Genomic DNA, 13,348 nt, shown 5'->3' on the forward strand with positions numbered 1-13,348 from the left:
GTTATTTTTATTATCCACTTCAGACTTCCTTGCACTATAGTCCAAGAATGTGCATCGCTTATGCTTATTGTTTGAAGTTGATAATACCTCCTCTATAGACAATAAATTACCAGAAACTCAACCAAGTAGTAGCCCTAATTGCAATTTCATTGACAGTTGTGGTATCTTTCCTAGAGAAGATTAGAATGATCTCAGGCACATGGTATGAGGGCATTGTTTTAACCAATGCCTTATATTCTAGCCCTATCAGAAAAAAGGATCAGAAATGGACAGCAGTATACAGTCAATAGTTTTGCCCAAGGACTACATAAACTCTTGGTCCCTCTGTCATGATATCAGTTGCACATATCTGGACATCTTGCTGAACATCACTGTGATCCCTTACGTTGACAACATCATGCAAATCAAGTCAGATGAGCACAAGCTGGCCAGCACATTAGAAGGTTTGGTAAGAAACAAGTGCCCCAGAGGATGGGAGATAAACACTCTGAAGACTCGGGGACTGGTCACATCAGTAAAACGTGTCTGAGTCTGCTTTCAGGAGAACGTGAACTGCAACAGATTTTCTCACTAACTCTAAAGATACCTGAACTATTGATGCCATATTTAATGTAGGCTAAAATAAATTAAAAGAACATTATTGCTACTTTTTTGTTTATCATTTTTCTATTGCTGATTCTGTTTGGATTTGTTCAAAGAACAAATGAAATCCTAAAGCCCTACTTCAGATCGCAGAATATAATGCTGAATGAAACACACTAACAGCATGAAGTAAACAGCCCATTTCTGTGAATGGCTAATTTTCCTTGTTTTATATGATCCCTCTCATCCTATATCTAGTCATTACCATGGGCCAGTGAATCTGAACTATGTGCAGATCAACTTCTTTCTTATCCAATAAACTAGCTATAATGCTTTTTTTTTTCTGTATCATGATTTTGAATTAATGCTAAATTATTTTTAAACACTTAGCTCACTTGGAGCTTTCTCTACAGATATTTATATTTGGAAACCTCTTTGGGTAGACATTCAGAAATCAGATTGCCTTAGTTTAGTAAATGGGATCTGTTTTTATCTAGGACTTGGAACTGCTTTAATTTTGTTTTATTTGAGTTTGGTGTTTGTGATAGCCATGGGAATGCACTTTGCAGATCTCTAACCATAGGGAGCTTAACTGACCAAGGGCCTTTGCTGCTGGGCTTTGAAATCCATTCCTGCATTTGCACCAAGGCAAATTCCATGGGCTTCTTGCAGCCAATGATTTATCAAAGCAAGAATACTAAGGCAGGCTGGTTTCTGGGATATCTGAGACTCCTGATGGCTGATTTTTGGTTTAAGGACTGTGATAATCAGTTCTCCAGAGAAACAGAACTAATAGGATGTATATATAGAGAGAGATGTATACACACACACTCCACACTCACATATTGTGTGTGTGTGTGTGTGTGTGTGTGTGTGTGTGTATGTTGCAGCTGGAGTCTGAAGGCAACTTCTCTAGAATTTCTTCTTCTTTGGAAGACTTCAGTCTTTTCTCTCTTAAGACCTTCAACTGATTGGATGAGGCTCACCCACATTATGGAGGGCAAGCTGCTTTACTCGAAGTCTGCTGATTTAAATGTTAACATTATCTTAAAAAAAAATACCTTTGGGACTTCCCTAATGGCACAGTGGTTAAGAATCCACCTGCCAATGCAGGGGACACAGGTTCGATCCCTGGTCTGGGGGAGATCCCACATGCTGCAGAGCAACTAAGCCCATGTGCCACAACTACTGAGCCCATGTGCCACAGCTACTGAGGCCCGTGTGCCTAGAGCCCGTGCTCCGCAACAAGAGAAGCCACCGCAGTGAGAAGCCCACACATCACAATGAAGAGTGGCCCCCGCCCGCCACAACTAGAGAAAGCCCGCACACAGCAACAAAGACCCAACGCAGCCAAAAATAAATAAATAAATAAATAAGTAAATAAATAAGTAAATAAATAAGTAAATAAATAAATTTATTTATTTAAAAAAATTACCTTCACAGCAACATCTAGATGGCTGTTTGATATAATATGTGGGTGACCAAATATCTGGGTACCTTGCCCTAGCCAAGTGACACACATCTTAAGTAAATCACTAAAATATGGGCTTAAACTATATTTTTGGCAACAAGGATGAGATGATGATAGCATTTCCCTAAAGGGTGAATTTCTGGATTTCAAACTGAACAACTGTCTCCTTCCACTAATGAAAGAAGATGCAATATTTTACTTACTTGGAATGTATTCAGTGGTGACATAGGACTCTCAGGCTATAAAGCCTGCCTTGGAATTGGAAACTCGTCTACAACGTTATGATGATGGTATATATACATATTTAAGTTTTAAAAATACAGAAAAGAACAGAGAATTATAGTACACATACTTTAATTAGAGCTGGGCTTCTTGACAGTAGAGAAGGTGAAAAATCTATAAATATTTCAGTGCATATGAACTCTTTTCTAGTATGTTTTAAGTTGTGCAGCAGGAAGACCTTTGGAGGAGCAAGAAATATAAAAATAAGTGAGAAAATAAAAATTTTTAAGAGAAATAACTTAGTCTATTCAATAAGTGAACTTCCCTTTGGGATTACTTTCTGAGAGTTTTCTTTGCTAATCCACATTCCAAATAGCCAGAAGCAGAATCCCATGCAGTTTCCAAAGCTCATTTGTTCTGGTCACCATTTGTTTTGAGTGTTGATTAACATTTCCTTCTGAACACTGAGTTGGGAAACTTTTGTATTACAATGACCTAATCAATTATTCTCAAGTTAAAAAAAATATCCGATGCCTTCTCACTCTAGGTAGGCTCTATCTGAATTGGGAGACAGAACAGGCAATTTGGAAAGACCTCTCGGGGAATTCTGTTCAGCTGAGAACTGCTGGCTTATGAATAGTAAATTATTAATATTTAAATCTTACATTCCAAATTTCTATTTTTCAAGACCAAATTCCATGGACCTAAGGAAAATATAAAGCTAAATAAAGAGAATTATGATAAATCAATGTGCTTGTCAAATTTATCCAGCGTAATTCAAGCTATGTTTTATTTGCAGAAGAAAAACTGACACATTTATTACTCTGCTGTTCCTTGGTAAAGTGGGCCTGAATGATGATGATGATGATGATTATCATCATTATTATTTTGAGCAAGATAAAAAAGTGATCGTGATCTTCTTGAGTTATACAATCATCTAAATTCCAAAGCACTCACAAAACTGAGCAAATAAAGCCAGTATTTGCATATTAGGGAAAGGAAACATATTGCTAATGGAAGCCACAGGCCTAGTCAAAAATAAATGTTTTAAATCAAGTGGTAAAATAAAAGAGGGATTCTACCCCAAGACCACCACCTCGATAAGGACCCATGAGTTACTGCAGCTGCAGGGGAGGGTCCACCAAAGCCACCTCAGTAAATAGCAGCCTAAAAAGCAGATGTGTTGGCACATCATTACGAGCCCCCATCCCACCCCACCCCATCATAGCCATTTGTTCTCCAGAGATGGTCTAGAGTTTCTTGCAAGGGAGAGATGCACTGGCAGGGCCACCTCCCAATTCCAAAACAGGGAGAGGCAGTAGCATGGGGCTGGCCTGGGGCTCTGACTTTCTGAGGGTGGACAAGTAAGGTATACAGACAGAACCCCTGCCTGAAGAATAATCAGATTTATCTGTGAAAAACAGATTCAGTGAGACAAAATGTTGTTAAATTTTAACTTTGGCCCTAAAATGATAGAAATCAGATACCAAAGTTAGGTGATACACCAAAATGTATATTTTCAAAGTAAATGTCCAAGAAACAATTAGACAATTGACCTACAATAAAGACATAAAAGCACTGACAGCATAGAGCAGGGGTTGGCAACCTTTTTCTGTAAAGAGCCAGATGGTAAATATTTTAGGTTTGTGGGCTGTATGGTCTCTGTTGCAACTACTCAACTCTGTTGCAATGCAAAAGCAGCCAAAGCCAATACTTACACAAATGAGTGTGGCTGTGTTCCAATAAAACTGTATTTAAAAGTAAAAGACAGGCTGCATTTGGTCCACGAGCTGTAGTTTGCCCACTGCTGGCACTGAGGAAGAGACGGTTTATGAAGAGGTTCTTTTGGTGAAAGTTCTCCCAACCACCACGAGAACCTCATCCTGAGCCTAGAGAGAGGGGGGCTTCAAGAGGACCACGTGAAGTGCTTGATGCATCCTCTTGACTTTATGGGGCATGTTGTTCCCAAGATTGGGTGTTAGCTGCACTCCCTACCAATGGTAGAACAAACATCCATGAGTGTTTCTCATGCACCCCAGGTAGATCACGGGGGAGACAGCATCTGCCTAAGCTGGTTTAATTTGAGTTCTAAAGGATCACCTGAGAAGGTAAGAGGACTCCAACAGAGACCGTTCTCTTTAGAGTAGAACGAAACCTGGAGCAGAGTGGGAAGTGGCCCCAGAGAAAAAAATGCAACTGGACATTCTCCTCTCTAAATTGAGACTGTACTTGAGCAGAGGATTTTTTTATGCCAAGAGTGAACTGGTAAGTTATGAAGCTGAAATTTCATGCAGGAGCAAAGGAAAAACCTCCTCCAGTGAAAAAATTTGAATGGGATTGTAAAGACAAAACAAATAGCATTTCTTGTTTGTTTTGTTTTATAAATATTTTATAACAGAAAACTTCAAAAGCACAGTCCAAAGAAGAGAGAAGAGTCTGATGAACTCCCATGTCCTCATAATGCAGCAATTGTTAACTCCTGTCGAATCTTGTTGCAACTATACTGCCCATCTACTCTCCTTTCACCATCCCCATACCCCATACACAGAATTACTTTGAAGCATATCCAATGTCTGTATTTCCTTTAAATTGGAAGTAAGATCCAGAGGCTTGATCAGATTCAGTTTCAATTATTTGGTGAGACTGTCTCACAGGTGTTGTGTGCACTCCTACAGGACTTCCAGGCCCATGATGTCTGGTTCTCTCTCAGCAATGTTAATATTGATCAGGATTCAGGACAGTTTGATTCATCTGTTATAGTTCTTTATCAGCTTTTTATCAGTTTTAGCAACCACTGATGATTTCCCATATCAATAATTTTATTAGGAAAAATTACATTTTGATTACCTCTCACTGGTTGTGCATAGGTTATATGTATACATGCTAGAACACTGGGATCCCCTGGATTGGGGACTCATTAGTCTTTTCACAAGAGTCCTTTTTATTCATTAGCTTTGGAATTTTGGTGTATTTTTGTTTGTTTGGAGGTCTACGAGCTTATCGGCTGTAGAAACGAAATTCATTTTTGCTCAACTGCCTGCTACTGCATGAAAAGGAAGCCTAATTCTCCAGCCTACTTACTTTGGTAAGATCTGCAGACCTCTATGGGTATGACCTTCAGAGAACTGGTTGGTCCTCTCCTTTGAAAGACCCTTCAGTGCCAAGTACATGGTACCTTTCTGGTCTGCCTGGTAGGAATAAATGTTGATGTTGAGAGTTTTCACCTGTTTTTGTGAAATGGTTTCCCAGATATTGTAATGTCTTGGTACCGTAACTATTGTTTTTCAATTCTGAAAAATTTTCACATTTAAGAAGAAAGTAGACAGTCTTCCTCAATCCATGCCTTGGTTGGTTAATTGAGGGAAGTGGTGGGGTTCTGTGTGGCTGAATGATTACATTCACCGCTCCTAATTCCATCCATAGCTCCTTATTTTGCCCTCGATGGTGTTGTCCAAGCCAGGGTAGATATTTGATAGTTTCCACATCTCTCATTCCTTCCTTTTCCACCACAGTCTACTTGGGACTCACAACATGCTTAAGAGGAAATATAAATATTGTATGTACAGGGCTGAAAAGTCAGAGGCTGTATCTATAAATTTGTCAATTTAAAGTATAGATCTTGGGTCTAAAAAAATTAAGTGCTTTTGTGTCCACATTCCTGGAGGGAGAAGATCAAACTCTTAAATAGCCTCAATGTCATAAGCAAGTGGGCCTCCAAAGGAAAACCCCAGGTAAAAAGATACTTTTTCTATGCTTCTACCACTTCTAAGTTGACCAAAAAAAGCAGGTGTGATGGGTATTGTGATTTTTTCATTGATTCCATATTCTATGTATACACAATTATTTTCAGCTCTTCCCTTTAACCGAAGCAAAAGTTCTCGGACTTTTTCCTCCTTCCATACATCTCCACTCTGCCACAAGGAATTAATATCAGCTGTCTTTCTAAAACATTGATCGATTTTTCCTTTGTGAACAAGTCTGTTCATATTGTTACCTTTCCCAAGAAAGAAATATGCAATTGGTTGCTTTGTACGATACATATGCTTATATTGCCCCCTGAAAGAATTTTCCAGCGACCAAGCATACTTTTCCATTTGTTTAGAATCTTGATCTAGTTGTTGGTTTCCTGGCCAGAATAACAGGGAAGCTAGGAAATAAGGTTCTGAATATCGACAAGCCGTTCCTACTTGTTGCAAGACTTCTCGAAGCTGATCTTTCAGTGTTTTAATTGGCTTCACTATTTTGGAGGTAGGTTTAATACAGTAGAGAATGATGTTGGCCAAGATGAAATTTTGCTTTTCCCTTGGCAGGATTCTGACACTGCATTGCTCAAAGAGAAAAGTATATTTGTTCATTATATCTTCCATGGTGCGTATAGCATCTTCTTGAGTTTTGATAAGATATTCCAAGAGCCCAGAAAACTTGTCTGCTTTTAGAACTTCTAGGCTTCTCCGATACAGCTCTACTTGAAGTGGCAAACTAAGCTTTGGTCCAAGATCTTTATTCTGTAATTCCTCTGAGGGACCGAATATATCTGCATACTTCTTAAAATATCCAGCCACCTTTCTCCGAGTTTTGGCCTCTGCATTTTGCTTAATATTGTTCCTGGGTTTTAGAAGGACAAAGTAATCATCAAAAAAATCAAAGGACTTTTTCAAAGAAAATTTCAAATTGGTTAGATAAGGAATAAAGTTCTTGAGGACTACTTTAAATTCATGGCTTGGATCTCCAGGAATATCATTACTTCCTGATATAAAATTGATCATATCTCTTTTAGATAGTTCACTTTTATTGTCAAAAAAAGGAAGGAGCTGGAGAATCTGGATTGTGTAGAGCCCAACTTCTATCTCCCCTTGATACCCGGCTATATTGTAAGTATCATACCGCCTTTTCGACTTCTGGTAAAACCTTTCCTTTGCTTCATACTCTCTATCCTCACTTTGCTGTTGAGATTCTTTGAATGCATTTGAGGCATGCACTGCTGAATCCAAAAGATCAGATAGATCATCAACTGAAATGTTCCTGTTTCTTCCATTATCCTCTATCCACCATCTAATTTTACTTTTGTACACTTGACCCAGTGTATCTGAGATATAAGAATTGTCAGGTGCTATCTTTTTTGCTTTATTTGCCCAACACAGAGCACTGTTAAAGTCCTTCTCTTTAATGTAGAAATGTCTTGTCAAGGCTTGGCAAATGAATGCATTTGGGTTGAACCGATGAATACCTTCAAGTAATACATTTTTAACTGCCACGTTCCCTTCATCTGTATGTAATGCTTCAATGAATGGGGAAAACCAAGTTCCTGTTTCACCTTCATGTTCATTGCGCTGTCTTGTGAGCAGCAGTGTTTGCATATCTTCTAAAAATTTGCTTTTTCCTATACCAGTTTCATAGAACACATTTTCTGTTAGCATATCCAGCATAATTTGACTTTTATGTAAGTCATAGCTTATCTTCAATTCTTCCAGTGAGCGAATGGCAATCAGAGGGTGAATAATGCGTACTCCACAGTAGTTCCCACATTCTACCACCTCTGTTTTTATTAGAATTGTAGAGTAGGTGCCCATCTTGTCTTCAAGCTTTTCTGTTCCCCAGAAAGCTTTCTTGTTTGTGATTCCTAAGAACTTTTCACACTGTGATAGTGAAATGGTGGTATCAGGCACATATGAATTAAGAAGAGCCAGAAAAGAAAAGAGCTTTGCTTCCTTGGTGGAAATATTTTGTCCTTTCAGAATATTCCTGACCACATTTTCTATGTACTTTTTATCAAAGTTGGTTTTCATAATCATGAAGGAATAAAAATCTTTAAAGTTTTTATGTTGCTCTTCAATTTCTTTCAGTTTAAGCTCAAAAGCTCTCTGTTCTTTGGAAGATAGTTGTTGTATTAGAGCAATACTGTCTGAGATCTTTGCACTTTTTTCAGGATGCTGTGATCTCCAGCAATTTAGGATGATCACTAGAGGCCTCTCATATCGAATATACCTATTAGCTACAGCTGTTTGAATAGAGGCCTGCAGAAGATAGACATTATCTTGTTCTTCAAAATCATCAACAAGCAGTAGTACAGGTAAGTATTCCTCATTATTTGTTGTCCCATAGGTTATTAAATTAGTCACTTGTTCTCCAATTTCAGAAAAATCCACTCTCTTGTTTTTCAGCACAGCACATCTGAATTTCTTCCTTAGTTCCCAGAGAACATGCATGGCCAAGGTAGTCCCACCACAGCCTGGATGATGAAACAGATGAATAATTTTGACACATGTTGGCTTAGAAGAATCTGCCCAGTTTTGAATCATTTCTTCAAGTCCTTCATATTTATCCCTTTTGACAAAAGGGGAAGAATAGTTTTCAGAAGAAAAGTAGAAGTTCCACCATGATACTTTGCCACCTCGATAGAAGTCTTCCTCTTTTGATGCTTTGAATTCAAGTAATTTTTTTTTGTCCTTCTCTAAGAGTGTACCTTCACACTCATTTTCACAGAGAATTTCCAGAGCAGACATGATATCTTCTTCTTTTTTCAGAAGGACAGTAGATGAACCAATAGATGGTAAAAATCTCTTTGAAGATTGAGTCACAGATTTTAGCTTAAGAATAGTTCCATTTATCTCTTCAAGACTTAAAGTAGAAACACATTGGCTTGATAATTCATCTTGCTGTTTTGTTAATCTTGCTTCAAGTAGATCTTTCCATCCCTGACATATGCGTGAATGTGTGCAAATACACAATATATTTTCCATTCCTTTGAGATCTTGGTAGAAAGCACAGAAGGTCTCAATGAGTGGGTCTCTTGGGTCATCCACAGAGGAGAGTAATAGAAATACCACCAAAAACTTCCCTCTTGGCATTATGTCTTCACGTGTAAGAAATGAAATCAGTTTCCTGACTTCAGACGCTTTTTCTCTTTGCCAGGAACTTGGATCTAAGGGTTTATATTTTTCACTGTCAAGGTCTAACCTGCCATTGCAGAAAATCCAGCTGAGTTGTTGATAAAGATTCAGACTAGTAATCTTCTCGTTAGTGGTTTTCCCTTCCACATATAAACTTGGGAAGTGAAGGTTTGCTACTCGGGTTTCTTTGTAAGCTTTGACCACACCCTTGCTCACAGATTCAGGATCAAACTCCAACACAGCAAACCATTTAATTTCCTTTAGGAAATCTAAGTGTTTTATTTGAGTCGGATGGCACTTATTTATTACAAGAATGTACCATTCATAGTAGGAATTATCTAACAAATCCTGATTTCCTGTCAACAGTTTAACAAGCTTTGGTCCCTCACTCTCTTTTTTATTTGTTTTCACTCTGCATTTTTCTTCTGCTTCTTTCCTAGATTCTGCCAGTCTTTTTAAATCTAATTTAAATGATGTGAAATATGCATTATTTTTCATGATGTCCTTAGAACTGGCCCCATCTCGCACAAAGACTGAGAATTTTGGACTTTGTGTCCATGTCTTCTTGCTGCAATTTTGCATTTTAATCTGGAAATAATCATGTTCACATTCAGAATGTTTTGGAACAACATCCACTTCAATAACAAATCTGTCAGACGGAGTACTATTTGGCATTAAAACTTCTACAAATCTTGGCTCTCGAATGCAATTCTTTGCTTTTTGGACCTGATGGTCTTCAAAATATTGGTGGATCATCAGATTGAAGTGGTCAATGAGGGCTTCCTTGGTGACAGTGGTGACTTCCACGCCAACAATTTTTCCATGGGGTTTGTCCTTGACTCCAAAATGAATGGTGCCATTGGTACGTGAATTCATACAAGCTGAAGCAAACCGGAAAACCTCATTGCTAAATTTCATCTTAACATCCTCTTCTGTGGCTGTTTCTGTATTCGTGAAGCCTTTGAATTCATGTATTGGATCAATGAGATTGAGTGGTCCTGTTTCAGGCTGTAGATTAAAATTTAATTTGTAACGATATGGATCACTGAATTCATCAAAAGGGTATGATACACATGTTGGTTCTATGGATGGCTGCTCTTCCTTTGTGTCATCTATTTCATCGTTCATGAACTCATTTTTTAGTGACTTAGAACCTTTAGTAACTGTACTCATTGTAGAGTCATTAACCATGTCTGATTTCTCTTTCTCCTTTTGTTTTTGCTTTGAAGTTTCTCCATTTTTCTCCTGTTTTTTAGGAACATTTTTACTGCCTTTCCCCCTCTTACTTGTCTGAAAAGGATCTCCAGAGGATGTTTCCAGCAACTCTTTGAAGAGATGTTCTATTTGGATAGCTGGTCCAAATGTTATGCCCATATCAACAAGGTGATCTTTAGTTAAGTACTTCAAGTTTGCGCCATTCACATCTTGTGCAGTCAAAATTTCCCTGTGTTTTTGGTCAATTTTATGACTTTCTAACCACCGATTTACATCCTCTTTTGTCCATTCATCTGTATTATCTGGTAAGTTAAGTTGTGCTGCCATTCTGATACCTATGTATAGAAAAAGAAAAATTATTTAGTATTTTTATAAGTAAATTTTAAAAATAATCAGTTAATTTTTCAATAGACAATATGTACATGTCTTATAAAACTGAAAAAGCTCAAAAGGATATACATTCCACTTAGTTACCCTCCTGAGAGGAAATTACCTTTATCAGTTTCTTCTATATCCTTTCAGAGAAATACTACCAAATACAAATGCATAAACACTTTTTTCCCATTCAAATGGCAACATACTATACTCAATTCTCTTTGCCTTGCTTTATTCACTAACTGTATCTTGGGGATGCTTCCAGTCAATATATATATATAGAGAGAGAGATGTTTCATTCTTCTTAATGGTTGTTTTCTATAATGTGTGTTAGCTCTATTGTTTATAAATATTCAATTCTGCTATAGAAAATAAGAAAAACAAAGGAGGCTATATGAAACTAAAGAGAGAAGGATTATGATATGAGGAGGATATATGAAACAAGGTATAGAAGCAAGTAGTTTGTGAAACATGTTATAATAGACATAGATAAAGTAAATAAAGCATATGAGCGTTAAACATAGTTAGGAAGAGAAAGAAGGGCCAAGTAGGTATTAAATATTCATGAGGCACACTTGAAGCACTTTATATTTTTGACATCTTAACTGGGCCACCTACTGTTGACACCCATTCTGATCCTTTGTATACTCTAATTAAAAGACATAAATAAAATCCAGAGTAGCTTATCAGGCTAACTGATGAGTTAGAGCTGTGGTCAGGCATATAAGCCCCTCTGCATCTCTCTGATTGGAGCAAGTGTATGTCACTGACACAGAGGTGTCTTGTATCTGTTGATCCCCCCTGGACAGACCTCAACTCTGGTTCTCAAAATCACACAATCAGTGGAGAATGCTGATACTGCAGAGAGGGAGAGAGAGGATATATGAACTTGTATAAGTCAGGTAATGAGATGCTTCCACCCCTCTTGTACCTTATCCAAAGTGTGTTACCCATCTCTTTCCCCCTGCTTTTTGTTGTGTATTTTAATTGATTTAATAAAGATGTGCCTCAAATACCTTAAATTGATCTGTGAGCCATTCTGTTCCATGACTTCTGGGATAGCTTGCTGGGTAGTGAACTTGGGGGCTACTATTATATCCATGTAAATTTTCACATAATATTTGGTAATAGCTAATTCCTGGGCAGTAACAAATGGCATTACTATTTGGTATGCAGATTGAAAGACTACTATTTGGAAAAATCATTGGCCATCTGGGTTGCAGAAATATAGCAATGGTTAGAAAAAAACACAATAGAATCCAGATAATAATAGTCAGCTTTAAGTACAATCCAAAAATGGCTCAAATAATGTGAGCCATTCCTATAAAATCACCATGGGAGAAATCAAATCAACAGAGAAGATAAGCCTGGAGAATAGTGGAAAATAGACTATATAGGCACACTTCCATGAAATAATACAAAGGAATATTACCTACCAGTGGTACATAAAAAATCAAGGTTAGGATCTATCTTCCTGTCCAGACATAAAGCTGCCAAAGCAATGGTCCAGTGTTAAAGCTATTATTTTTTGGTTAGTAACTCCTGCATTCATATTAAGTGAATAAAAGGTATACCTTACAGCTACATTAATACAAAAATAGGCAAAGATATGCACAACTGATGGAAATTTTACTCTCTTACAATACTATGACAATCAGAAACCATGGAGATTTAATGCCTTCTTAAGAAAGTGAACGAGGTGAAATTTCTTTCAGTTATTTGGCCTGTAGAGATTAAGAAGCTCAAATTTAAAATAAGCTGGGGAGAGAGAAAAGAGTAGAGGTGGGAAATTGCTTTAAGTGCACTAATTTTTAAAGTAAGCCCCCCCTTTTTTTTCTCTCTCTCTTTTTTTTTTTAATCTCCCTCCGTCCCACCCTCCAGTAAGCCCCTTTTGTGGGACTATATCAAACTTAGAAACTATGCATTGAAGGACACAATGAACAGAATGAAAAGGCAACTTATGGAATGGGAGAAAATATTTGCAATGTTTTCAAATCATAGATCTGATAAGGGGTTAATATCTAAAATATATTTTTAAAAACTCCTGCAACTCAACGACAAAAAAAAAAACCTGATTAAAAGTGAGCAAAGGATTTAGACATTTCTCCAAAGATGATATACAAGTGACCAACAAACATATAAATTGATGTTCAACATCACTAATCATTAGAGAAATACAAACCTAAAACATAGTGATATATCATTTCACATCTACTGTGATGACTACTATGTTAAAAAACCCCAGAAAATAACAAGTATTAGCAAGGATGATGTGGAGAAATTGGAGGAACCCTTGTGCACTACTGGTGGGAATGTAAAATGATGCAACCTACACAACCTACCTTAAGAGAATGGTTAAAGGAAGTTTTCTAAACAGAAAGAAAATAATAAGAGAAGGAACCCTGATACATTAGGAAGATAAAAGAACACAGTAAGCAAAAATATTGGTAAATATAATAGACTTCTCCTCTCTGGTTTTCAAAATTACGTTTGATTTTTGAAGCACTGACTGATGTGGTTCTAAATGTATGCAGTTAAAATATTTAAGACCATTATATGTGGATAGGGTAAAAGGATATGAAGGGAAGTAAGA

The 13,348-nt window shown here is 37.3% G+C and overlaps 1 protein-coding gene across 3 annotated transcripts in view; it reads right to left on the minus strand.

Annotated features, from left to right (window-relative positions):
* Nucleotides 1–3,513: 3,513 nt before the first annotated feature.
* SAMD9 (sterile alpha motif domain containing 9) overlaps nucleotides 3,514–13,348 on the minus strand; it is a 33,087-nt gene continuing 23,252 nt past the window's right edge. For all 3 annotated transcript variants that reach the window (XM_036864380.1, XM_036864381.1, XM_036864382.1), the window contains exon 3: nucleotides 3,514–10,715. In XM_036864380.1, coding sequence (XP_036720275.1) covers nucleotides 5,956–10,715 — 4,760 coding nt within the window. In that variant the 3' untranslated portion in view covers nucleotides 3,514–5,955. The remainder of the gene's footprint in view (nucleotides 10,716–13,348) is intronic.

The sequence above is a fragment of the Balaenoptera musculus genome, chromosome 9 (assembly GCF_009873245.2).
Source record: "Balaenoptera musculus isolate JJ_BM4_2016_0621 chromosome 9, mBalMus1.pri.v3, whole genome shotgun sequence".
Lineage (NCBI taxonomy): Eukaryota > Metazoa > Chordata > Mammalia > Artiodactyla > Balaenopteridae > Balaenoptera > Balaenoptera musculus.